The following is a 27,696-nucleotide window of genomic DNA, read 5'->3' on the forward strand; positions in this document are numbered from 1 at the left end:
TTTTTTTCCTTATTATTATGCATTTGTTCCCATCTTAGTTTAGATTCCTAGCTCCGCCACTAATCAAAGATTTCTTGTTGAATATAGTGGGGTCATTGTCTATGAATATAAATTAATCATGGATATACACTAACTATATAAGTTTTGAACAATATGCATCTATAATTGATTAATTCCTTGAATTGTTATGTGCTCATGTTGATTCTGCTAGTTGGATGTGATGCCCATGTCAGGACTGTAAGAATAAAAAATATAAAGTTTTACGACTAATCAAACTATACTTAGATGTGATGCATGTTGAGAAGAACATATATGATAATATCTTATATACACTGCTCGATGTGAAGGATAAAACAAAAGAAAATAAAAATGCAAGGATAGATTTAAGACTCAGAAAAATACGTCATCACCTCTACTTAAACAGAAGTGGTGCAACACCAAAGAAACCACATGCACAATACATATTTTTTAGTAAATATAAAAAGTTTAAGGATGTGAAGCTTTTCAACGGCTATGCATATAACATTTGGTGGTGCATAAATATAAACGAAGCTAAATTTTTAGGAATGAAGAGTCATGATAGTTATGTCTTTACTTTTTATTGCAGTTCATGGATATCTAAAGAATAAAATCGATATCCCTTTAATCTATCTAAGTGATATGTTCAGATTATTATGTGCAAAGACGTTGAGAAGAAATGCTTTAACGAAGATGAAGAAAAATATTCTAATAATCTTATGCACTTTGGAGAATATATTTCTACCCATATTTTTTTATCATGGTGCACCTAGCCATTCATTTACCATGTGAGGCCAAACTTGGTAGACTAGTACAATATCATTGGATGTATCTAATCGAGTGATTCCTTGGTAGATTAAAGCGAACTGTGAAGAACAAAGCACGACCAAAAGCTTCCATTGTTAAGACATATATTTCAAGAGAATGTGTTATCTTTTGCTCAATGCATCATAGTGGTGTATAGTTACTAGATTTAACCATCAGGATCAACATGTTGATAGGCCTAGCACGTGAAGAGCACCCAGTTTGTTTATATTCTCACATGACATTCGCGTGAAAGTTGGAGGCAATTTACCAGTTGTACTTTTAGATTTGAAATGTGTGAGAGCTTATATGTACTCGACAACTACATTGAATGTGAGTTGTATCTAAGAGAACACAGACAAATAATCCAAACTTTATGCAACAATATTTAGGAAGCTACAATACGACATGACCAAGAGTTTGCAAGTTGGTTTCTAAAGAATCACAAAGATGCTTCTCCAAAATTAGAAAGTCTTTGTGATTCTTTAAAAACCAACTTGCAAACTCTTGGTCATGTCGTATTGTAGCTTCCTAAATATTGTTGCATAAATTTCCAGAATTAGAAAGTCTTTGTGATTCACAGTCCTATCAAACTTGTGATGTGAATGAAATTAAGTTTTATACACAGTCGATCATAGTTCTCAGAACAGTGGGGTAATGGTTACGTGTAAAGGCGATGTAAGGAGAACTTGATGTAGACTATTACGGTATTCTAAAAGGTGTTATCAAATTTAAATATATAGGATAAAATTGGGTATATACGTTTAGATATGATTAGTTTGATAATAGGCATATATGTAAGAATAAATTCTTTACATGTGTCAACATGTCTCACCAAGCATATAAAAAAAATCTCTTTATTTTAGCCTCTCAAGCTACACAAGTATTTTATATTAGAGATCCCAAAAATAGCAAAATGCATATAGCACAGAAGATAATACCAAGAAATATGTATGAAAGTCTACCATCTTTAGCTAAATAGAACAAAGAAAAGGACAATGATGCATACCAGGAGACCAATTGCAAAGGGGTTGATTCATTACATATGCACACCATCGATAAAGATCTCATGTTGTTACACCAAGATGATTTAGATGATGATTGATAAATATTTTGATGTATAATTTCATGAAAGATAAAGATTGCAATGAAATCCAAGTATCATCACCAAAACCAGACTAATGAACATGGCAATGTGTGGGCACAAACACTTTGAGCATTTTGTGGATGGTTACTTGGCAAATGTATTTCATGTCTTTGACTTATTGGTATGATTTATCACTTTATTTATACTATGAAAAAATCTTATTTAAATGTGATTATTTTAACTAGTGTATTTAGAGCTCTCAGTCCAGTCTTATTTATGATATTTTTTTATATTGTAGGACATTTTTGTTACTGCAGCATGTCTCCATCACAAGCAGAGAAGGAAGAGCTTGTGTTCCCGGAAAGTCTTAATTGTTTGGAGGACTCATGCCTTATAAAACCTGTACATTTTAGAGTTTAAATAAATAAAGAATTAGCTTTACTTCTAGTTAAAAGTATGTTTCTATCCTTTGAAAGTCAATTTCGGTTAATTTATATGCCTAAGTATATCTTTTTGACAAGAATGGTAAAATGGTCGTCTAAAAAATTAACATAAATAAAATATTATTAAAATATCCAATTTAATCATTTTAATGAGTCACAAGCCTATTTAGACGTATTTGAGGTGTTTCGAACTTAACAACACATATTTTAATGGTTCTCAGAATAATTTCATAAAAAGGGCATTCTATTCATGAAATTAGTTCAGAAATATTTTTATTTAATGGAATGTTACTTTCAAAATCAATTTTTTTGTCTAAAATAGGATCATTAACCTTCAATTAAATTAAAATTATTATTTTTCTATTTATACATGGCCCATTTCGTCACAAAAACCTCAGTCTAAATTTTCATGGGTTTTGTTCATATTTTTATAAAAAATTTCTTTTGTTTTTTTTCGGTTGTCTCATGTTTCTCAGGTTGGGCCCGAATCGGACCTGATGGCACACCCGATAATGCCCAAACGCAAACCCTTTTCACTTCATTCTTTTCTCCTCATGCAGTCTCGAGCGCCCTCTCCCCTTTCCCCATCCGCCCATCGGCTTGAGCCACGCCCTCACAAAAATCCCCACCGTCTGACACCCCTTTCCTTCCTCTTCCCACTCTTCTCTTCTTCCCCTCCTTCTTTCCCTATTTTCTTCTTTCCGCCGACGACATCCCTCATAACCAATTTCCTATTATAGTTTTTTATTCTTCTTCTCGCCAACTGTGCAGTCGTCTCAACATCGCGGGAGGTGCCAGTGCCAGCCTTTGACGAAATCCATGTTGTGGGTGCACTTTTCTGGTTACTCCATTTCCTATTATAGTTTTTTTATTCTTCTTCTCGCCAACTGAAGGTTGGGTGAGCCTTTTTTGTTGTTGGCTTCTATTTCTTTTAGTTTCTTCTCTTTTCTACCTAAAAAGTCATTGTAGATTATGTTTGGGATCGTAATCCCCCATTTTTTGCTGGATTCGGGCCACTGTAGGTGGCCGGACCCTTGTACCACCAGGAAAAGACCCCCAACCACGAGGGGGGGGGGTCCCGCCATTTCAAAATAACAAATTTTTTCTTCTTTTGTATGTTCCACATTTTTTTTCTTTGTCGCATGACACGATCAGGGTTTTGCAAAATGCAGTTGCATGAATGTCGAACCAACCGATCAAGATTGTTATATCTTTTATCATTTGCATTGTTGAATGCCTAAATTCATGAATGCATGATCCGTATGTGCTTAGTTTTCTTTATATATATATATATATATATATATATATATATATATATATATATATATATATATATATATATATATATATATATATATGATAGTCAATTTTTCTTTCTTTCATGTTTCATGGCTTAGCCTGCTCATCTGATACTTGGCATAGGGAATCAAGTAGGGTTGCCATGGCATTGCAGCATGTGTATCTTCATTTTAGTGATCACATGGTGTTAGTTTTCCCATCACAGGTCGTATTTCCCAAGGAATATAAAATCCCCTTAAAAAACTAAGTGTCTCAATTTTTGTGCCATTATGAGGAGCAATGTTTTGGATAGCGTGCAGCCTGTGAAGTTACCCCACATGGTTGTTCAATCTTGTTTGGACTTGTTAGTGCTTTACTTCTTGATTTTTACCAATCAAGTTATCGATTTGCGTTTTGATTTTTAGTCGCTCATATGCAAGAGTGGATTTAGATAAGTTTATCGTTGTGTATGCAATTGTAGCACTCTCTCTTTGTGAGAGGGACGAGTAGACCATGTCGTATGGCAGTTGCACTGGACCTTTAGGATCTCGAGTTTCATTTTACTTTTTATCGCATCGAAAAGGTAGGATTTCTAAACTAAAATTTTAGAATGTAATTCATATTGTATGGTAGAAATCTAAAAGTTAGTTTGCACGCACACTGAATTCGTAGCACAGTCACATTGCTAAAAAATATTTAGAATTGTATTGTATTGTCAATATAAATGTAAGTTATAGGTGCATAGCTGAGCAAATTGCTTGATGCTTAATGCTAAGCACACATGTAGCTAGAAATGTCATGCAAAAAGAAGAAAAAATGCAAATACAAAAGCATGCAATTCAAGTAAATACCCATGGTAAGTAGTGGTGCAAGTGCATCACATGTTAATTACTTTCTTAACTGCAGCACCCTCCTGCTCACACACTCATATAGTTATGGATATCTAAGATTGTTTTGCTGGAGTTTGGAAATCATGTTGAGCATGATTTGAATGTATGAGAATAAAAGTGATCTTATTTTTGTAGTTCAAAGATCATGCTTGTCATGATTTTAGTTAGTGGGATATTAGAGTGTGTTTGTTGCAGGTACATGTTTGATATTGCCTTGTGAAATGAATGGTTGAATAAATTGATGTGTTTGACATGATTGTATTAAATGCTTGCATGAAATTATGTTTGAATTAAGTATCATATGCATGTTAAAATTATATCATGAAAGCAAGCCTAAAATGAATGTATCATGCTTGTGAATATGCATGCATTTTACTGTATATCCTACTCGTTGTGCAATTATGATGTGATATGTTTTGTGCATAAATATATTAAATTATCTATGCATGCATAATGGCTCATGTGAGAGCATCGTGTGTTAAGCATGTTGAAATCAAATCATGCATAAAAGCACGTTAAAATTCAATCATGCATAAGAGCATATAAGTTTGAATTATGCAAGTGGTATAGACTTTGATATCATGCATGAGAGCAAGTAAGTTTGAATTATGCAAGTGACATAGACTTTGATATCATGCATAAGAGCATGTAAATTTGAATTATACCAGTGGCATGGACTTTGATGATCATGCATGAGGGCATGAGAAAGTTATCTCATGAGATTACAATGCTTGGCTTTGACCTATGACTTAATAATAAAGATAACCCCAGACCATGGGACTATTTGAGGCGCCAATAAGGTCAGGCACTCTGAGACAGCTGGGTCTGTCCTGATCTCGTGTCCTCCCGAGATAGAGAAGGGTGGTACAAGTCTCGTGGGACATGTGTTTTTGAGGACTCAAGGTGCCACTTGTCCTTGTCCCACAGAGGTTAGGGGATGTGTTTATCAATGAGTCATAGGTGGTAGTACCACAACTTTACAGAGTTAGAGATGCATGCTCAATTTTTTACCAATGATTTTGGTTTGGCGTAGGCTAACACCTGGGATCATGGGTCTGTTCTTCCAACCGCTGCATTGCAAGGTTGAATCACTTAAAAAAGAACCAGTTCAACCATAGAAGGGCACTAAAAAATATATAGAATAATTAATACTTCTATAGTTATTTTTTGATGTCTATACCCCAAATAGGTTTGAATAAGCAAGAAAAACAATTAATTAGATTTTTAGGATAACTGTTTTCACATGCATAATCATATATTGTAAATATATAGAGACTTATAAGGTGTTGCATGATTATTGCATGCAAATTTGTTACATGTGAATAAATAAGATATGTTTATGATTGATCATGTGATTTGACTTGTTGTTATAAGCCAAGGGCTTGGTTGATGCAAGTGAAGTGTTTGTGTATATGTGGCACACATGAAGGGATGGGATAAGACATGTTCCATTATTATATTTGAATGCAAAGTGCATAAATGTTTTGAGAATAGACATGTGAATTCATAATTGAAATAAAGCATGTCTTAGCCAAAAGTTGGACATGAGCATAGTTCTTTTGAACATGAACAAAGTGAATGGTTGCATTGCATGATAGATTGCATTTTTACTTCACCTTGAAGTATGCTATTAACAATGAGTTTTCGTACATTTATGCAAATGATTATTATGAATATGAATGGTTATGAAATTGAATGCCATGAATTAAAATGAGAATGATTTTGAGCTTTCATGCATACAAATTATGTAATTATGAATGCTATGGATTGAATGATGGTATATGTGATTGAATATCATGTTTATGTTGTGATGTGGATTCTCATGACTCTCATTTCTAAAATGATGAAAATTTCACTTGATTGCATCTTTCAACTTGAATTCATTCTTCAAGTTTAGTTTTGGTCTCCTACGGGTATGTAGTTGATGCCCTATAATATTTACAGATAACCTCATGGAGGATTAAAGTGAAGAGCGGTTTGTTGCTTAGCTGAAGGCTCTACTTTTACCTAGTACAATCTCTAGAGGACCCAACCATTTTGGGAAGGTTATAAACTTGTCAAGATTTAATTTTCATGCCTAAATCTTTAAACTTTAAGAATTATAATATTTTGAAATGAAAATAATGTTAAATTTTGCCCATTTCATTTCTGCAATGATAATGCTTGTGATTTGAAAATTTTGAATTCTTACGTAACTCCTCAATTGTCTTAAACCGTATATAAGTTTCGTCTTTTGCATTTTTGTATCTTTTTCATTAGGAATGGCAGTGGACCAGGGGAAAGTGGGGCCCCGCCCCGCCTCGCCCCATTTGGACCAGGGATGGAGGTCGTGAAATGGGGATGGACTGGCACTTGCCCCCGCCCTACTCTGTCCCGCCCCATTAATAATATTACTAAAATACCCTAAATAAAAATTAAAATTACAAAATAACCACATTCATAAATACTCCTCTTACTAACCCTAACCCTATATTTTATCAGTCGGAGCCATCGCCATTCAGAGGAGAGAGAGAAAGTAAATGGGTTTTTTTTCTTCTCTTATACCTTCTCTGAGAAGTTGCAGCCAGAAGCTCCATCGGCCTCCCGATTACATGGAATGTTGTCGGTGAGGCTGTCGGTGAATCGGTGACCCACTGCGAAAGACAACCCTCTGTCCCGATGACAACCCAACTGTAGAAACCCTAGCAATTAAACCCAGTCGACAAATGGGTTTGGGGTTTTGGCTAGCACAGTGGTTGGGTGATGATGAAAATCTGGCGACCCTTCTCTGCAGCCAACGACTCCGGTGAGGCCGCCAGCGATCCATGGCGGAAACCCCCTTCTAACGAAGGGGTTCTATCATCGACCACCCGATCTCGAGGCAGACTGAAAACACCACCGACAAACGGTGACACTCCTGCTCTGCCAGCGGCGTTGGCGGGGTCGCTGGCAATCGTCGGCCACCTCACCTCTCCGGCAAATGCCATGAAAGGTAAAGGGTTCTAAACAAAAAAAAGGGTTGCAGTTTTTTTTTGATCATTCTGTCGGCAACCAATCATGGTTGTCGGTCGCCAACCTAGGTAGCCAACTACGAAGATTGGTCGATGGTAACAGCAACCACTGTTTGCTATCACCGATCTGCCGGTGGAAGACAGAGGGTCATTTCGGTTTCTGATTTCTCAGAAATCAAAAGCCTGAAAAAAAAAAAAGTTGAGCCGCCGCCCTCTGATTACAGAGAACGGCTCCAGTGAAGGCCGACGGTGACGAGAGGAGACGGGGCAGGGATGTGGCGGGGCGGTGGCGAGGAGGAGGATGAGGTGGGGGCGGGGCGGGGACGAGGAGGGCGTGAGGATGGGGATGGGGATTAATATTTTGAGACGGGGCAGGGGTGGAGGTCCAAAGTCTCCCCGGCCATGGGGATGGACTGTGGATGAAGGTTAAATTTTTGGGACGAGGCTGGGATGGAGACCTTGTCCCCCGCTCTGCCCCGGTCCACTGTCATCCTTATTTTTCACATGCGAGCATCCTTAGAGTAATAAACTCCATCAAGATACGTTTTTGAATGATTTTGTACTAGATCTAATACTAGGAAGCTAATATACACTCGTACTTAGGTGGACTGTCTAGTATTTAGAACAGTTGGAATGTGGCCATAGACAAACTTGTGGGATAGTACGTTAGACTCATGTGTACTTTTATAATAAATAAAAAGTTTTAATTTTTTTTTCAAGTTTTTGGGTTTGAAAAAGTTTAAAAAAAGATATCACATCAAATTTGCAAGTGAAAAAAAATGATATCATAAAAATTTAATGCCCATTTGTTCCAACTTCATATTTTATGAAAAATCTCCATCAGTCAAATGGGGAAGTGCTTCTCCCATAGTTACCATACCAGGAAGCAAAATGAGTGTGGGAAGCCAGAAAGCGAGTGTTAAAAAGTAGTATGAAGCATGAAGCTGGATTCATTTTGCCAGTGATTGTGAAAGTGTGTGAGAAACAGATGAAAAAAAAGGAGTGAAAAGCAAAAAAAATAAAAATAAAAATGACATGAAAAACAAGGGGAAAGTGAGGAAAATGAGAGAAGTAAAAAAGAATGAGAAACAAATGACAAAAGAAATGAATGCGAGAGGGAAGCAAGTTAACATTGTATTAACTCCAAATGGAAAGCAAGCATGACTCTAGGGAAGCGTGCTCCTCCCCCCCCCCCCCCCCTTGGGGATGTGAAACTATGGCTTCTTCAAGGGAGGAGATATTGCAAAGGCATTTTTCGTACAAACATGTTGGGTTCATCACATGGCCATATGTTTCACCAATGGTGGGAAAGGCCCATTTTCATACGAAAGCTGGCGATACAATAGACCCTGGCACAATCAACAGACTAAAAAGGTCCTAGTCCTTGAATTTGCATGGTAGGGCAATAAAACAATACCAGCGAGAGAAGACGACATGGGAAGATCATGTGGTCTAAAAACTTTGCCTCTCTTTCAAGCAGTTGGGTAGAGCCATCATCATTCAACTTTTCTCACTTTTTTTGTTCTGTACAAGTACTCCTTTACCATCTGATCCATATCATTAATAGCTGATCGATCCTGCACCGTTGATGTGGGAGATACCGAAGAGGTCACCGGATCAAGAAGAGGAGCAATGAAAAGGCCACAAGCCCTGTCCTGTCCTCACAGTTCCTTTGCTTATATGTAGCAACCATAGTGACAAACGTTTTTATCCGCAATTTCTCTTTTTCAAAAACTCGCGAGAAATTGAAAATTTTCCATAAATCTTGCATTTTTTTCATCAAAAATATCGGCAATAAAAAAAAATAAATTGAAAATATAAAAATTATTTTTTATAAGAAAATATTAATAAAATTTATTTAAAAATAAAAATATATGATTCTTTTGTGACAAAGAGCCGTTTTAAAACGTAAATATCATATTTAAATCGCAGTATTTATGTTCTTTTCATAAATCTCATGATATTTTGAAAATCTCACAAGAAATTACCGTTTTAAACTTTCAGGCAATTTCTCACGATATTATCGCAAGATTTTCATAAATCTCGCGATATTTGTCACACTGGTAGCAACTCAAACGTTCCTCTTTTTTTCAAAACAAGATGGGAAGTGTCCCACGAAAGGGAACAGGAATAATTGAACCAAGAAATTATGTTTCCTGAATGATGGCACAGATCAAGATGGATTTGAACTCGTGACATATGCTAGGCTGAGGTGACTTTGACCGATCCAAACGTGAGGCTGCAGCCTGCTTGCGTTTCCCACTAAGCCAACCATTCAAACTCCCACTAAGAGTCATAGACCTGACCCACTGACCCCACGATACTCTACCCGGTGTGGCAAATATCTGCCATATCTTGAAAATGTTGTGAAGAAAATGGGAAACTTAGGTCCGCGTTTTACATGATAAAATAACTTGATATTTTATTAAAATGTAAATATTGTGAAATTTACATATATCTTTGGTGAAAAAACAGGTGAATTTATTTGTATGTTTTTTGTTTATTATTTATTCTTACATGTACTTTTTATTTATTTTTTTGGTTTATGGATTTTTACTAATAAAAATACATTATGAATCGATGCTGTTAGAATTGGTTCACTATAAGTGAATTGGTTTTTCAAAAAAAAAATGATAAAATTGGTCCGAATCAACTCGACTTGAATCATTTTTCAATAGGGCCATTTCAAAGGTTATATATATATATATATATATATAAACACATGTAACTCACTACTAAGCATTAGGCCAAAGTTGGGCATCATCAAATTTTGTTGCTTAATGCAAGTAGGTGGCTTGCCTTAATCGAACCTACATAGTTTTTGTTTTCTTGGGTCTAAAGATATGAGCACTTGTACGTTGACCCACCTAACATAAGGTCACTTTCAGTGGCTATAGTCCCCACAGCTCACTAGTTTATTGTCCATCTTGGCTAGAGAAAGTCTTCATTATGAGGTTGCAAAGAAGCTTCATCAAACACTTGTAAACAAGGGGAAAACAGGATTCAGAGAAAGTTCCTGGCATTTTAGTGAGGTTTTGGCTCTTCCTTGACCTGCCCTCTTTCAAAAGAATGAAAGACCATGAGCTTGACCAACCACACATATACAAAGAGTCTTAAAGTCATGTAGCTTTCTACTTTTGACTGTCCTAATTGCCGTTGTAGGGTCATGATATGTCATGATATATGTGACCAAGAATGACAATATGAGGCCTGGCCTCCTCGGGGAGGACACAAATGGCTTCCACCAGAGTCCCCTTATTTAACATAAAAGATTTTGTTCTTTTCATAGGTTATCTATTGCCCAAATAACTCGATGGAATCCAATTCTTCAGTGTTTATTTATGTAAAACCTCAAGTAAATTTGCCTCAATCATCCCCAAAGTCATCCTATCTTCGTACCCTCATTGGGATTTTATTGATGCAAGTTATTTTGATCAAATGGGAATCTATAGGTGTGATCCTCATCATTCATTTAGTAAAGATTGACATTTAAATTATCTAAATCCGGATCAATGATTGACATAACATAAAATTTTGTGATTTAATTTTTTTTTAAAATATAATCCAAGGGTTGATTCTTATTAAATCAATCATGTTGAATCCATCTATAAGGGCAGATTTGACCAAAATAACTTGCAATATAAGATTTAAGAGGGGTATGAAGTTAGCAAATGTCGTCCGATTCTAATATCTGCAAACACTTTATTTTCAACAAAAAAGGAACAATTAGGCATCGTGAAATTTTTGGTGTCTAAAGTTAGCATAGTTAGAAGGGCCATTATCACCCTTGCATAAGGATAGCCCACTGTCTTGAGGGGTATGCTCCGGTATATACCCCTTTAGATACTTTTTCTTGTCTACGTGAGAAAAAAAAACACTCATGATGCTCCTTCAACATCACGAGCTGCCCTTCTGATGTGATGTTGATTTTTGAGAGAGAGATTTAGGGTGATTATTCAAAATCTTATTATTTTATGTTAACTTTTTGGTAAAAAAAAAAAGGCAAGTGAAGTGTGAAGTGGAGGATTTTTTTACTATTAATCGGGAGTTTCATCTTAGACACTATACCCATGCAATCATTTAATATCAAGGTTAATTTCAATTCCTTGAGTAGTTTAAAGCTCTTTCAAAATAAGGTTTGATAAAAAAACAAAATAGGGATTTTTTTTATTTGAAAGGTAAGCTGGGGTTAGGCAGAGAGAGGGATCCCAACATGGCACAGGACCCCGTTTACCACATGGGATTGTTGCTCCTTATTATAATACCATAATCACGTTAATGTTGTTATAAGCAGAGCCGTACCTGTGTTTTATGGGGCCTGAGGCCGAGGGAAAAAATGGACCCCCTATTAATAGTAAGAGTTCGGGGGCAGTGCCTCCGATTTTTTTTTAAAGAATCAAAATAACAATAAAATTTGCATTCACATTAAACAAATATAATATTTCAAATATTTATATTATATTAAATAAAAATAGGGGAGCTCGGGCCTTAAAAATGGGCCCCTAAAAATTTTTTGGGCCCAGGGGCCCTGAGGCCCAAGCCTCATTGGCCTCTTTACAGGTCCGGGTCTGGTTATAAGGATGAATTCATCAAAATAAAATGGAATATTTTGCAGCAATTAAATTGATGGAAAAAATCAGTTTTTTACCATTATTAGGTGGTGCTTTTTTTTGCCATAACAAAAAATGAGGGAGTTAAGGCCCTCTGGGGATGGCAGTGGACCGGGGGAAAACGGCCCAGTTTGGATTGGGGATGAAGGGTATGAAACGGGGATGGACGTACACTTTTCCATGCCCTGTCCCCGCCCGGCCTCGCCCCGTCCCATCCCCGTCACTTTTCCCCACAATAGCCCCACCTCATACCCGTTTCAACCGGGGATGGAGGACATGAAACGGGGATGGAGGCTCTAATCTTGATCAGGCGGGACAGGGGTGGAGACCTTGTCCCCCACCCCGCACCGCCCCATTGCCATCCGGAATAGAGTTTAACTGGTATACCGACGTAAGTAACATAGCAACGGCAATAACAAGTAGTATGGAAAACATGTTAAAGGTGATCAGTTACTAAAATTTAAGTGTTATTTTAAGATGGAAAATATGTTTTGCTCAATTTCTATGGAACTGTGGTATGAAAGATAAGTTTGCTCCAAGAGTCATTTCGTGATGTCGATGATTCCAAAAGGAATACAAAACCTTGCAATAATAAATAAATAAATAAATTTTAAAAAAATAAAAACTGTGGTGAATTAACTTTCTTACTGGGCACCAACTTTGGTGAATTAAAAAACTGTGGTGAATTAAAAACTATAAATTCCCTTCTCCATCACCACCGTTCCCCCACAACTCAGCTCCCATTTCCTCTCGATCCCTTCTTCTTCTTCTTAGTTGCCGGCAGTCGCCCTCAACCTTTCCGGCAGCCATTCGTCCACCGACCACCAATGGACACCTCTTTGAAATTTTCCGTCAAAATCGGCACTCCCATCCTGGTCCCTCCGGCCAAACTCACTCCCTACGAGATCAAAACACTGTCCGACATAGACGACCAAGAGGGGTTCCGGTTTCAGATCCCCGTGGTCCACTTCTACCGCCGGAATCCGGCCATGGACGGCCGGGATCCTGCCGCCGTCGTAAAGGATGCACTGGCCAAAGCGCTTGTGTTTTACTACCCGTTCGCCGGAAGGCTGCGAGAGGTTTCTGGCCGGAAACTGATGGTCGAGTGTACCGGCGAAGGCGTGCTTTTCGTCGAGGCTGATGCAGACGTCACTCTCCAAGAGTTCGGGGATGCTCTGCAGCCACCCTTCCCATGCTGGGATAAGCTTCTCTATGAAGTCCCTGGCTCTGGAGACGTCACCAACTGCCCCCTGTTGCTGTTTCAGGTAACAGTTTTCTTCTTTTTCTTAGTGTGATCATACTAAGAACTCTAAAGTTAAGCGTGATTGATTGCGCAAGAGTAGAATCTCTCTCTCTTCGTTGACGTCCTGTTGTTGTGGCGTAATAATTTGCATGGACGATGTTGGTCCAGGTGACGCGACTAAGGTGTGGGGGATTCATCTGGGCGGTTCGGCTGAACCACACCATGAGCGACGCTTCGGGCCTGGTCCAGTTCCTGAACACAGTCTGCGACATGGCGAAGAGCGCGGCGTTGCCCGCTGTGGCGCCCGTCTGGGAGCGCCACCTCCTGAATGCCCGAAACCCGCCGGTGGTGACGCGGGAGCACCGCGAGTACGACGAAGTCCCGGACACGAAGAATACGCTGATGCCTCTCGATGACATGGCGCACAAGTCCTTCTTCTTCGGCCCGCGGGAGGTGAACGCCCTCAGGCGGCAGCTCCCCCACCACCTCCGCAGAAGCACCACCTCCTTCGAGCTCCTCACCGCCTGCCTGTGGCAGTGCCGAACCGCCGCCCTCCGGCTCGACCCGGAGGAGGAGGTCCGCCTGCTGTGCATCTTTAACGCGCGGTCCCGGTACAGGCCGCCACTGCCGGAGGGGTACTACGGCAACGTCTTCTCTCTCCCGGCAGCCGTCACTACGGTGGCGAAGCTCTGCGCAAACCCGCTGGGTTACGCGGTGGAGCTCGTGAAGAAGGCCAAGGAGGAGGTGACGGACGAGTACATGAGGTCAGTAGCGGACCTCATGGTGCTCAAGGTTCGGCCTCACTTCACGGTCGTCCGCACCTTCGTGGTCTCGGACGTCAGGCGTGCCGGGTTCAGCGAGCTAGACCTCGGCTGGGGAATGCCGGTGTATGGTGGTCCGGCCAAGGGCGGCGTGGGCGCCATCCCAGGCGTGGCTAGCTTCTACATCAACTTCAAGAATAAGGAAGGGGAAAAGGGGACGGTGATCCCGGTTTGCTTGCCGGCTCCGGCCATGAATATCTTTGAACGGGAGCTCAAGAATATGCTGGACGGACCAGCCCCGGATCAGAACCCCGCTGAACCCGTTTTTATTTTATCTGCTCTTTGAAAAAACAAGGAATATAAATTGTAAAAATAAGCTTTTGTGCCTGTCCCCTTCTTTTTTTAGTTTAATTTTGCTGTTGAATTTGTAAGGAGCTTTTTTGTTTTTTATATGTTCATATCTTAATAAAGTTCTTTTCTTATTTTCTTTTAATAAATTAGATTCGTCAAACGGATCAATATACCACCTATTTATAAATCATTACCTGAATTTTTATTTCTTTTTGAAAGTCCAGATGAGGTTAGGCAGACCCCTAGCTACCAGTTATACAACTATTATCAGCTCCCATATTCATTAGATCAAACCTGACCCTATATACCTTCAGCATGCTCTATCGACCCTTGGATCATATTTTTTCAATGAAAAATATGATTTTTTAAATTACAAAATTTTGTGTTTAATCAACAGTTGAATTTTTAATTTCCAAAATATCTTACACACAAATCGGATTTTAAGAATTTAGTGTCAATCTTCACCAAACGAAGAATGATGAAAATCACATCCAGGGAGTCCCAAAAACAACTTGCATCAGTGAAATCCCACCAAGAAGTATGAAGAAAGGGATGACATAATGGACGAGTGAAACCGATTTGGAAGTGGGACTGCATGTTGAAAGACTCTGAGAGGGGTAGGTCAATATCCAACTGGTTAGGCTTACATCCATCATGATCAAATGCTTTTTGGATTGTCTCATCATATAGGGTTGAGCCAAGCTTGGGATGTTCAGGCACGGCTCGTTAAGCATAAGCCCAAGCTCGGCTCATGAGTTCGTCACGAGCAGAGCCAAGCGCAAGCTCATCACGAGCCGTGCTTGGCTAGCCACGAGCTGGCTTGTTTTTTTTTTTAATTTAATTTTAAGTGTTTTTAAGCTTGATACTATGTATATATATTTATAATTATAATAAATGTATAAAACATGTATAATATGTAGATTATATATATATATAATATATGTATAAATTGCATAATATACATGTATATAATATATAAAATGAGCCTGTATGAGCCGAGCTTGCCATGTTCGTGCATGGCTCATTTAGCTAAACAAGCTGGCCCATAGCTCAGCTCTCCTAGTTCAATTTTCGAGCAGAGCCGATCGGCGAGCTGCTCGTCTTGTTTCTCAGCCCTAGTATCATGTGGTCCTCCATTTAGAAGTGCAAACGGGTTGGATCGGTGAGACACCTTGCAAGGTTTCTCCAACACAAGAAATTAAAGGACATTTTATAGGGTCGTAAGAAATCCTTGCTCTCTTACAAATCCATTAAAATCTTGATAGTTATTGAAACTTACCCACCCGAAAGCTAGGACATGTTTGGTGGGACAACACATTCTTACACCTTTATATTTTTTTTCTCTCATGTTTCTCACATGATTCATATTTTTGCATAATTTTAAATATTATCTCAGGGAGCGTTTGATTGACAGGACAAGTCCAACACGGGCCCCGTGCGGGACTTGCACCACACTCGAAATGTGGGCACAAGGAGGTCCCATAGTGGCAAACGTTTTAAACGGCAATTTCTCGTTTTTAAAAAACTCACGAGAAAATGAAATTTTTTCATAAATCTCGCATTTTTTTTCAGAAAAATCTCGGCAATAAAAAGAATAAATTTAAAAATATAAAATTTATTTTTTATAAGAAAATATTAATAAAATTTATTTAAAAAATAAAAAATACACATTTTTTTTACGATAAATAGCCGTTTAAAATGTAAATATCGCGTTTAAATCACGGTATTTATTTTTTTCATAAATCTTGCGAGATTTTGAAAATCTCGTGAGAAATTGCCGTTTTAAACTTTCAGGCAATTTCTCGCGATATTATCGCAAGATTTTTCAATAAATCTCGTGATATTTGTCACTATGGGAGGTCCTCACGGGGACTGCATTGTTCAAAAGGGGGCGTGCTGCACTTTCTGTCGGTGCTGCGTTCGTACGCAGATCAAACGTGTTTTTACAAGGTATTTTATAACTTCGAAATCCAAGGGTTGCTGCACCTAGACCCAAGTGGTTTGGCGCAGTGGAGACATTTGGATATTGTACCATTACGCCTTATCCATATTTTAAGACAAGTTTTTCGTTTTTAGAAGGCTGTGGAAATAGGTAGTTTGTTTAATTTAGAATTAAGAAAGATTCATTTATTTATAAAAGCCATGTCTTTGTAGTAAAGCAGTTTAGTGGAATATGAAAATCAGTTGTTCTCTTTCTTTAATTTTCAGTTTATTTTCAATTTCTTTTTTATTTCCCTCACTTTCCTATTGTAATTTCCCGTTTTTGCTACATAGTGACAAAAGTTAAAAACAAGCAAATTATCGGCAGCCAAAAACTGGGGAGATTTTGAAATTTTTCATAAATCTCACATTTTTTTTCGGCAAAATCTTGGCAATAAAAAAATTTAATTTTTATAAGAAAATATAAATAAAACACATTTAAAATTAAAAAACTCGGAGGTTTTCACAATAAATATCTGCTAAAAACGTAAATATTGTGATATTTGTCATGGTTTGAAAATGTCATGAGAAATTGCAGTTTTAAACTTTCAGGCAATTTCTCGAGATATTATCACAAGATTTTTTTTAAATCTTGCGATATTTGTCACAGAGGTTTGGTAAAAATTTCCTTCTAAATTTGGGGTTGAATTTAGATCGCAGGTGCATATGTAAGACCTGAACCAAGCCACTAAAAGCCATTTTAACCCCTTACTTTTGGAGAAAATTTTGGGAAAAATACTACTACATATAAACTAGAAAATATATGAATATATATAATATACATTGCAATATGAATAATATAAAACTTTGAAAGTTTTTATTGGATTAACATCATGGTAAAAGTGTGATATTCTCAAAATAAGTGATATTTTTTATCTTTGGGGATGATCGATTGTATCTTGTGATTCTTTATTAATAGAATTCGGAGGATAGTCTCCATCGTTGGCATTAAAAAAAGTAATATTTTAAATATATACCATCTTGCAGTAAAATGTTGGTCCGTAAAAACTTATCGATATTTTCAAAATATCGGTGATACTTGTGACTATGTCGCTAACGTGATCACCATAGATTGCGGCCTGAGTGTCACTTTTTCTTGCTTGTTCCATCACTTCAAATGGATGTGAACCTAGTGACAAAAATTTAAAATGTGTTTTTTTTTAGAGTAAAAAACTTGCAAGATTTTGTTTTTTTTTTTTAAATCTTGCATTTTTTGGCAAAATCTCAGCAATAAAAAATAAATTAAAATATAAAAAATAAATTTTATAAGGAAAAATAAATAAAAATATTTAAAACTAAAATCACACTATTTTTTCACAATAAATAACCATTTAAAACGTGAATATCATGTTTAAATCGCGATATTTATGTTTTGCTGAAAAAATCGCGATATCGTTTTTAACTTTCTGGTAATTTCTCTCAATATTATCGTGAGATTTTCATAAATCTCACGATATTTGTCGCTATGGATGTGAATGAATGGATGTATCCATATTGATGAAGTGCTTGAGTTATGAATTGGAGAGTTCAGGTCGGACGCAAGTAGGGGTGTTAACGGGTCAGGTTTGGACCCAGGTAAAACCAGACTTGGACCCAATTTTTGGGTATGGCATCAGGTCCGGACCTGAGTCTAATTGGGTCCATTATAAGAGAAACCATACCTGAACCCAATAAGGACTACATGAACTAGACCCGAACCATACCCGGTAAAATACTATTTTTATCATTTTTACGTTGAAAAATTGCGGGTCTTATTCAAAACTCAGGTCGGGCCTGGGCCTGGTATAAAATTTCACAAACTATACCCAGATCCATGTATTAATTGGACCTTCAAGTTTGGACCCAGGTCTTAATCGGGTCTTCTTATTTATCACCATACCCGGACCCTATAGGGTTTGGTTCAGGTCAGGTCCAGGTAAAGGCCCATTGACACCTAGATGCAAGCATTTGTATTGGATCCTCCTTAGTGCATGTGGCCTAATTCGATTCGAAGTCCGATCTGACAAGGACGGCCAAAGTTTTTGTAAAACCCCATCCAGTAACATGTTCGCCCCTGATCAGATATGCTCGAGGGTGCAAACAGATTCAATATGTGTTAGATCATGGTTGATCTGAATCTAAATCCAAATTCTAAATTCTAATACATAGATCATAATCTGGATCTGGTTCTGAAGAAGATTTCACGAAGTAGAGTTTAATCTGGATCGGAATCCTATTTGGTAGCACTAGGCCCCCAAAATTTTTGTTAGATGTACTGAGTACAAACAGATTACATTTGATCCAGATATGAACATGGATCCAAGTCTGCATCCTAATCCAAAAAAAAACTCACTGGATAAACCTGAATCTGATTGGGTTCCAACTTACAAATTTGGATCTCATTTTGAGAACCATATCCCAGAATTGATTTTCAGATTCAGATGAGATATCTGATTGGAACTGATCCACTTGCAACCCTAGATACACTTTTATATTCCAACAGGGTCAGATATTAATTAGATTTCAATTTCTCCGTGTTCAAATTATAAATTATAAAACTAGGATTGGGTCCAGCACATGTAACACGTGATATGGAAGGCCCTTAAAAAATAGAAAACAAGAAAAAAAATATAAGAAAAGCACGGTCTTTTGGGTGCTTTTGCGTGCTGCTGAAACTTTGGGGTTTACCATTGGGGACTCTGTCTGGTTGGTAGGAGCAGTCAGTGCACGTCTCCTTGTAGTGGGAGGTCGAAGGTTCAAAACCCAATCGTACGTTGAATAATAACTGGTGGGGTCTCACTAACCCAGCTTGCCTTTTAAAATTAAAAAATAAAAAAGATGGGGGTTTTCACGAGAGTCAGTCAAACTGTTAATCCAGTCACACTGTTTACCTGACTATATAGCTACTGGAAGCTTCTTATAATCTTGAATGTCAAGTTGATGGGATGTCACAAGTTCCAAACTCAGGGGTAGCATCCCTTGCTCAAACGGCCCCCCAATGACAAGGGGGGACTCAAGGGCATAGTGATAAATATCGTGAGATTTATAAAAATCTCATAATAATATTGCAAGAAATTGCCTGAAAGTTTAAAACTGTGATTTCTCACGAGATTTATGAAAAAACATAAATACCATGATTCAAATGTGATATTTATGTTTTAAACGGATATTTATCATGAAAAAATCATGTATTTTTATTTTTAAAGAATTTTTATTAATATTTTCTTATAAAAAATATATTTTATATTTTAAATTTATTTTTTTATTGCCAAGAATTCGCCTAAAAAAGTCGAGATTTATGAAAAAAATTCAAATTCTTACGAGTTTTTAAAAAAAGATATTTCCTCATTTTCAACTTTTGTCACTATGCTCAAGGGTTTTACCAAGTGGAGGCAAGCCGATGTTCGGGGGTTGTGTTCACTTGGATTATTAAAAAAATAAAAATAAATATAAATAAAATCTTGAAAGTTCTCTTGAGACCTGCAAAATTGCTAGCTTTTGGAGCTTTCTGATAAACCCCCTTTCGAAAAATAAAAGATTGTTTATCCTTGTATGAAAATAAACTTGTTGGATACTGAAAATGTCATTTTTATGCTAAAAGAATTATACTTTCTTAATTATATTTTTATGTAATTTTTCTTGGGTTTCCCTCTTTTGTGGGACCCATCTATTTACCGTATAAGAACCTTACTTAATTGACATTTATTGGCATGCTCATTGGAACCGCAAATATTCATTATTGCGGAGGGATTCCCAAGCACGACCTTTGATTATCTCAAGGTCGGTTTGTGGCGCTTTAGCTTAATAGCGATTTGTGAATGACGCTTCAGCTGATTAGCGATTTATGAATTGGCGATTCAGCAACATAGTGATTTGTGGGTGACGCTTCAGCTTCATAGCGATTTGTGGATGGCTTTCGTCTTCCACATTAAATGTGAATCTCGTTCTCTATTTAGGGAGGGGTGGTTCTGTTAGCAAGTGAGTTTTTTTTCACTTCTTTTTGGGATTGCTTCGTGCGGCTGGTTCTTCAGAACATTTGTTCCTTTTTCGGTGAAGTCTTCCCTCTCTACACCTTTGTGTGTTTGTAAGGCTTATGTTTTTTGCCATTTTGTAAACTCTATTTGAAGATAGTGGAAGAAACTGACATATCAGTCGCCGTGGACGTACTTCAGTTTGAAGGAACCACGTAAATCTTGTGTATTTCTTTAATTTCTTTTGATATATATATATTGCTTTCATTGATTTTCACTTGGGGCAAAGCCTATTTTTCTCAACATCTGGTATCAGAGCCAGGTTAATCCAGTTCTGATTCGTTATATTTTGTGTGTGAAAATTATGGAAAGCAATGTTGGGCGTATGATTAGTTTGAATTACACAAATTGGATGACTTGAAAAATAAAAATGGAAGATCTTTTGGTTTGTAAAGATTTGGATGGACTCATAGAGAGCGATAGCAGCAAACCAGAAGAAATGAAAGATGACAAGTGGAAAAAGTTAGACCAAAAAGTTGTCGGTTTCATTCAGCAATGGATTGACGATAGTGTTTTTCATCATGTCTCTACTGAAAATTCAGCACATGGTCTTTGAACCAAATTAGAGAGCCTTTATGATAGAAAGAAGACAGTAAACAAAGTTTTGCTATTTCGAAAGCTTGTGAATCTCAAATATAAAGAGGGCACTTCTATTGCAGAACATTTGAATGAGATTAAGAACATTGTGAATCAGTTGGCCACCATGAAAATTACCTTTGATGATGAGTTGCAAGCTTTGTTAATTTTTAGTTCACTTTCTGAAAGTTGAGAAACCTTGGTGGTCACAGTTAGTAATTCCACACCTGATGGAATGGTAACAATGAGCCAAGTTATCAGCAGTCTATTGAATGAAGAGACAAGAAGAAAATCATCAGGTTTTTCTCACTCTGAGACTCTTGTGATGGAAAATTGGGGGAGAGGTAGGAGTAAGAGTAAGGCTCCAAACAATCGTAATAAATCGAGAGGCCATTCAAACTTGAGTTCAAAGAAAGACGTCAAGCGCTATTATCGTAACAAAAAAAGGTACATGAAACGGGAGTGCAGAAAACTCAAGTTCAAAGAGCAGAACAAAGAGAAAAATTCAGAGAAAAAGCAAAATTATACAACTGCAACCACAGATGATGAACTCATGATTATCTGCAATGATACTAGCATTAATTTGATTGGACAAGAGACAGATTGGATAATTGATTCTAGAGCTTCATTTCATGTTACCTCGCGGGCTGATTTTTTTACTTCTTACTCGCAAGGTGATTTCGAGAATGTTCGAATGAAAAATGAAGATATGTCAAAAATTATCGATATAGGTGACATTTGCTTGGAAACAAATATTGGCTGCAAATTGTTGCTTAAAGATGTGAGGCATGTACTGGATATTCCACTAAATTTAATCTCCGCTGGAAAGTTGGATGATGAAGGCTACAACAACAATTTCAGAGATGGAAGGTGGAAGCTATCTAAAGGTTCTTTGGTGTTAGCAAAAGGAAAGAAGACTTGTTCTCTTTACACTATGCAAGCAAATGTTTGCAAGAGTATTATGAATGTTGTGGAGAATGACTCGTTCACTGATTTATGACATAGAAGGCTCGAGCATATGAGTGAGAAATGACTGCAAGTTTTGTTCAAGAAAGATCTTCTAGTAGGGATAAAAGGTATATCTTTGAAAACATGTGTTTATTGCTTTCATGGTAAACAAAATAGAGTATCATTCCATAGAAATATTGCATCTAGAAAATCTCATGTTCTAGATTTGGTATATTTTGATGTATGTGGTCCTTTAAAGGTTAAGACACTTGGTGATGCACTATATTTTGTTACTTTTATTGATGATCATTCTAGAAAAGTTTAAACTTATACACTGAAAACTAAAGATCAAGTTTTGGGTGTATTTAAGCATTTTCAAGTCATGGTTGAAAGAAAAACTGGAAGATAGTTGAAATGTGTTCGCTCGAATAATGATGGTGAATACATTGAGCCATTTGATCAGTATTGTACCAATCATGGCATCAGGCATGAAAAGACAGTTAAAAAGATACCTCAACAGAATGGGGTTGCAGAGAGAATGAATCGCACCATTCTTGAAAGAGTCAGATGTTTGTTGTCACATTCCAAATTGCCAAGATCCTTTTGGGATGAGGCAATGAGAACAACAGTTGATCTTATCAATTTGTCTTCTTCTAATCTGTTGAATGGCGATGTTCCAGATAAAGTTTGAACAAGGAAGGATGTTTGCTATGATCACTTGAGAGTATTCGGCTACAGAGCTTTTGTTCATATTTCAAAGGATGAGAGGTCCAAGCTTGATTCTAAAGAAAAGCAGTGAATATTTTTTGGCTATGGACATGTAGATATAAATTGTATGATCCAATTGATAAAAAGGTTGTCAGAAGCCGAGATATTGTTTTCTTGGAAGATCAGACTATTGAAGACATTGATAAGCTTGAGACAACTGAGTCTTGCACTGGAGATCTTGTTGACTTAGATCTTCTTGATTCACCTGTTGTTCAGGATATCATTGAGGAGATGCAAGCATCTCATGATAATGTAGAGAAAAGAAATGTTGAGCCAAAGATTGAGAGGGAGCAGTCACCTCAAGAGCCACCTCTACAGTCACCGTTAAGGAGATCTACCAGAAAGAAACAACCATCTAGAAAATACTCTTCATATAAGTATGTGATGATAACAAATCAAGGAAAGCCAGAGACTTATTAAGATGTTTTGGAGCATGAAAATAAAGCCAAGTGGTTTAAGACAATGAAAGAGGAAATGAAGTCATTGCATGAGAATCACACCTATGATTTGGTGAAACCACCTAAAGGGAAAAAGATTTTGAAAAACAAATGGGTCTTCAGGCAAAAGAATGATGTGAACAACTCTCAACCTAGATTTAAGGCACAGCTTGTTGTGAAAGGTTTTGGTCAGAAGAAGGGAATTGATTTTGATGAAATATTCTCACCAGTTGTGAAGATGTCTTTCATCTGAATTGTACTTGGTATAGCTACAAGTATGAATTTAGAAGTTGAACAACTTGATGTGAAGACTGTATTTTTGCATGGTGACTTAAGAAAAGAAATTTATATGGAGAAACCTGAGAGTTTCATTGACAAGGGTAAGGATCAGTTCGTTTGCAAACTGAAAAAGAGTTTGTATGGATTGAAGCAATCACTGAGACAGTGGTACAAAAAATTCGATTCTTTCATAACTGAGCATGGGTATTCAAGAACCACAACAGATCATTGTGTGTTTGTGAAAAAAATTCTCGATGGTAATTTTACTATTCTTTTGCTTTATGTTTATGATATGTTAATTGTGGGACAAGAAATAAGCAAGATCAACAAGCTGAAGTTAGAACTGAGTAAGTCTCTTGCCATGAAGGACTTAGGTCCAGCAAAACAAATTCTTGGGATGAGAATTATTCGTGACAGATCACATAGGCTAATCTAGTTATCACAAGAGAATTAAATTTAAAAGGTTCTTGAGAGGTTCAATATGGACAAAGCAAAGCTTGTTAATTATCAACTTGCAGGCCATAACAAACTTAGCTCAAGTCAATGTCCTACAAGTGATGAAGAAGAAAATGAGATGCAAAAAATGCCATATGCTTCAACAGTTGGTTCTTTAATGTATGCCATGGTTTGTACTCGACTGGATATTGCTCATGCAGTTGGGGTTGTTAGTCGATTTTTGTCAAATTCGGGAAAGAACATTGGGCAGCAGTGAAATAAATTATGAGGTATCTTCAGGGCACTTCAAAGATGAGTTTGTGTTTTGGAAAATGTGAGCCTATTCTTGATGGGTTCACAGATTCTGATATAACTGGTGATGTCGATAGTAGAAAATCTACTTTTTGGTATTTGATTACTTTTGAAGGGGAAGCAGTTGCATAGCAATCGAGATTACAGAAATGTGTAGCTCTCTCCACCACAGAAGCTGAGTTTATCGCCATCACAGAAGCAAGCAAGGAATTTCTATGGATAAAGAAATTCTTACAAGAGTTGGGACTAAAACAAGAAAGGTATGTTCTTCACTGTGATGGTTAGAGTGCAATCCACTTGAGCAAGAATTTCTCATTTCATTCAAGATCGAAACATATTGGTGTTAGATACTATTGGATTTGTGATGTCTTGAATGATAAATTGTTACATCTTGAGAAAGTTCACACTGATGGTAATATTTCAGATATGTTGACAAAGGCATTGCCTAAGGACAAACATAAGAAGTGTCGAGAAGTGTCGATTCTTGGCAGAAATGGACGAAACCTCCACATAAGTCAGGAGGGAGAGAATTGTTAGGTTTTCCTCCTTTATGGGACCCATCTATTTACTGTATAAGAATCTTAGTTAACTGACATTTATTGGCATGCTCATTGGAACCGTGAATATTCATTATTGCAGAGGGATTCCCAAGCACGACCTTTGATTATCTCAAGGTTGATTTATGGCGCTTCAGCTGAATAGCGATTTGTGAAATGGTGTTTCAGCTGAATAGCGATTTGTGAAATGGCGATTCAGCAGCATAGCAATTTGTGGGTGGCACTTCAGCTTCATAGCGATTTGTGGATGGTGTTTTGTCTTCCACATTAAATGTGAATCTTGTTCTCTATTTAGGGAAAGGTGGTTCGACTAGCAAGTGAGTTTTTTTTTCACTTCTTTTTGGGCTTGTTTGCGGCTGGTTCTTCAAAACATTTATTTCATTTTTTGGTGAGGTTTTTCCTCTCTACACCTTTGTGTATTTGTAAGGCTTATATTTTTTTTCATTTTGTAAACTCTGTTTGAAGATAGTGGAAGAAACTGACCTATCGATCGTCGTGGACGTACCTCAGTTTGAGGAAACCACGTAAATCTTGTGTGTTTCTTTAATTTCGGATGATATATATATATATATATATATATATATATATATATATATATATATATATATATATATATATATATATATATATATTGCTTCCATTGATTTTCACTTGGGGCAAAGCTTGTTTTTCTTAACAATTTCTTACTTATTTTCATTGTCATTGCTTGTTGCCTTCTTTTATACTTTTTAATTTTAAAAGCTTCATGTTTATTCACTAGTTTTCAAAATGCTTGTTTCTCTGTTTACACTTCACCCATCACTCCCAATTTTATGCAAATAAAAGAGAGTTGACTGGTCACTGTACAGAGTTTGACTTGATTTTTGAAGCTTCACGAGAAACTCATTTCTGAAAAATAGAAAGGTTACTTTTCTTAATATGAAAATAAATTTCCTTGTTATTAAAAAAGTATCATTTTATCTTACAAGAATTGTGCTTTCTTAACTAAAGCTATGTTTTACTTATTTGTACAGTTTCATATGTTATGCATTCAGACATTTTTTTCTTTTTTTTTTGGATAGAAGGGTGAACATTATGGCATTGAGCTGAAGACATCAGATCGAGCCCCATCGGCATACGGGTGTGTCTATAGCTTTCATAGATGGGTCACGTAAGGCAGGATGGTCATGAACACACACACACACCCCACACCCACCCACCCGGGAAGGTCAGACCAAGCCAATCGGCTCCTTCTGTTACCTCATGGGGATGCAGACCATGGTTGTCAGTCAAGAAAGCAGGAGCGGGAAGTAGAAGTGAGGCACTTTCAAAATTTTAGGAAGTGAGAAGCATGAGATGACTTAAGAGCGAATCAGGAATCGTCTCGAAAATGAACCGAAAGCGACTTTGAAAACGAACCAGAAGCGACCTAGGAAGTGAGGGAAAATAAAAAAATAAAAATAAAAATACAAAAAATTGAAAAACATAGAGGAAGCGAGGGGGAAGAGCACTTTCCGTAAATGAGAAGCGTGTTTCCCATAAATGAGAAGTGTGCTTCCCATAAAAAGAAAATGTGCTTCCCATAAAAGAGAAGTGCGCTTTTCAAAAAAATCATGCTTCCCAGCGCATTTCAGAAGCGTGACATTTTGCGCTTTGGAGAAGAGCACTTTCCCACTTACCTAAGCATTTCCGATAACTGTGATGCATGCCCATTAAGTGACCTAGTTCTCAACGAAGGTTCCTTGTCATCACACTCGATACATCTCTAGTAACTAAAGCCAATTAAGTGTACTAATGGTACGTTGGTAGGAGCTGTCAATGCCCAGCTCCTTGTGGTGGCACTTTGCAGGTTCAAACCCCAGTGGTACGTTGAATAATAATTGTTGAGGGTCTGCCTAACCCCAGTGTGATCACCGGCTAAATTCCGAGACTTCGTGTGCAACACCCAGCTTGCCTTAAAAAAAAAAAAAACTAAAGCCAAGTATATCTACCAACGGGGCGCTTCGCTTGTCTGGTAGGAGCAGCTAGTGCACGCCGCCATCTTTTGTTGGGACGTTGCAGGTTCAAAACCGAATGGTATAGTTGTATAACTGGTAGGGGTCGGACTAACCCCAGCTTGCTTTTCAAAACAAAACGCTAGGTATACCTAGGAAGGATTCCATGGGAGCTCCAGTCATCTGGTAGAGATCACTTGTGAACGTTACCAAGTTAATGGGGTAAACTCAGGAGGGAATCTCCTTTGCTGTAAGGACGAAGCTGCTGGGTGTACCCTCTGGTGGGCAAATCGGATAAGAAAAAGGATGGGAACTGGACCTGACCCAGCCCATTTTATGCATTTCACATGAAAACCAATATACTTGACCTGTTGTCAGCGGATCCAGTACTAGCTAGGGGAGACCATGTTTGGATCTAGAATTCTACCATCTATCATGAGCTAGATCTGTACCCTAAACCCGAACCACTTATCAAAAGTTGGACCTAGTTTGAGGTCAATCTGAACCCAACTCAAACCTGGCCCGCTTACAACCGAAGCCTTGTTGTATAAAGTTCATAAACAGGTCGAGAGGGCTTTGTTGACTTTGACTATGAAAAGTTTAAAGGGTGTTGACTGCTGACTGTACGTAGTTGACTTGACTGGAGCGATGGCGAACCCCTCTGCCCAACCCACCTTTTAATTTGTGAGGTCCACAAAGACCAAAGCGAAAAGTATGAAGGCGATCTACATATTCCCCCATTTTCATGTGGCCCAACTCTAAAAGTGCAAACCTCCACTCTACCAACCACTGGGGTTTTGAACCTGCAACGTCCCACCACAGGGAGACGTGCACTGACAGCTCCTACCAACAACACGGACCTCTTGTCTGATTCTAACAAAATAGACCATGTAGATTACTAAACAAACATGGTAGTGTATGTTACGGGTGCAAGCTGACTGAGTTT

The 27,696-nt window shown here is 37.6% G+C and overlaps 1 protein-coding gene across 1 annotated transcript; it reads left to right on the plus strand.

The window, feature by feature from the left end:
* Positions 1 to 12,852: 12,852 nt before the first annotated feature.
* LOC149813414 (benzyl alcohol O-benzoyltransferase-like) lies at positions 12,853 to 14,515 on the plus strand. Its single transcript, XM_089991589.1, has 2 exons — positions 12,853 to 13,385; positions 13,532 to 14,515. The coding sequence occupies exons 1-2, from the start codon at positions 12,948 to 12,950 to the stop codon at positions 14,468 to 14,470; spliced, it is 1,377 nt and encodes a 458-aa protein (XP_089847715.1). The 5' UTR covers positions 12,853 to 12,947; the 3' UTR covers positions 14,471 to 14,515.
* Positions 14,516 to 27,696: the final 13,181 nt, after the last annotated feature.

The sequence above is a fragment of the Nuphar pumila genome, chromosome 16, assembly GCF_984573655.1.
Source record: "Nuphar pumila chromosome 16, dmNupPumi1.hap1.1, whole genome shotgun sequence".
In the NCBI taxonomy this organism is placed as follows: domain Eukaryota; kingdom Viridiplantae; phylum Streptophyta; class Magnoliopsida; order Nymphaeales; family Nymphaeaceae; genus Nuphar; species Nuphar pumila.

What these genes read in the sequence shown, in the direction of transcription:
- LOC149813414 (XM_089991589.1), top strand. Translation starts at nt 12,948, where the DNA reads ATGGACACCTCTTTGAAATTTTCCGTCAAAATCGGCACTCCCATCCTG. An exon ending in GCCCCCTGTTGCTGTTTCAG is followed by an intron (nt 13,386 to 13,531) that starts GTAACAGTTTTC and finishes ATGTTGGTCCAG; the next exon opens with GTGACGCGACTAAGGTGTGG.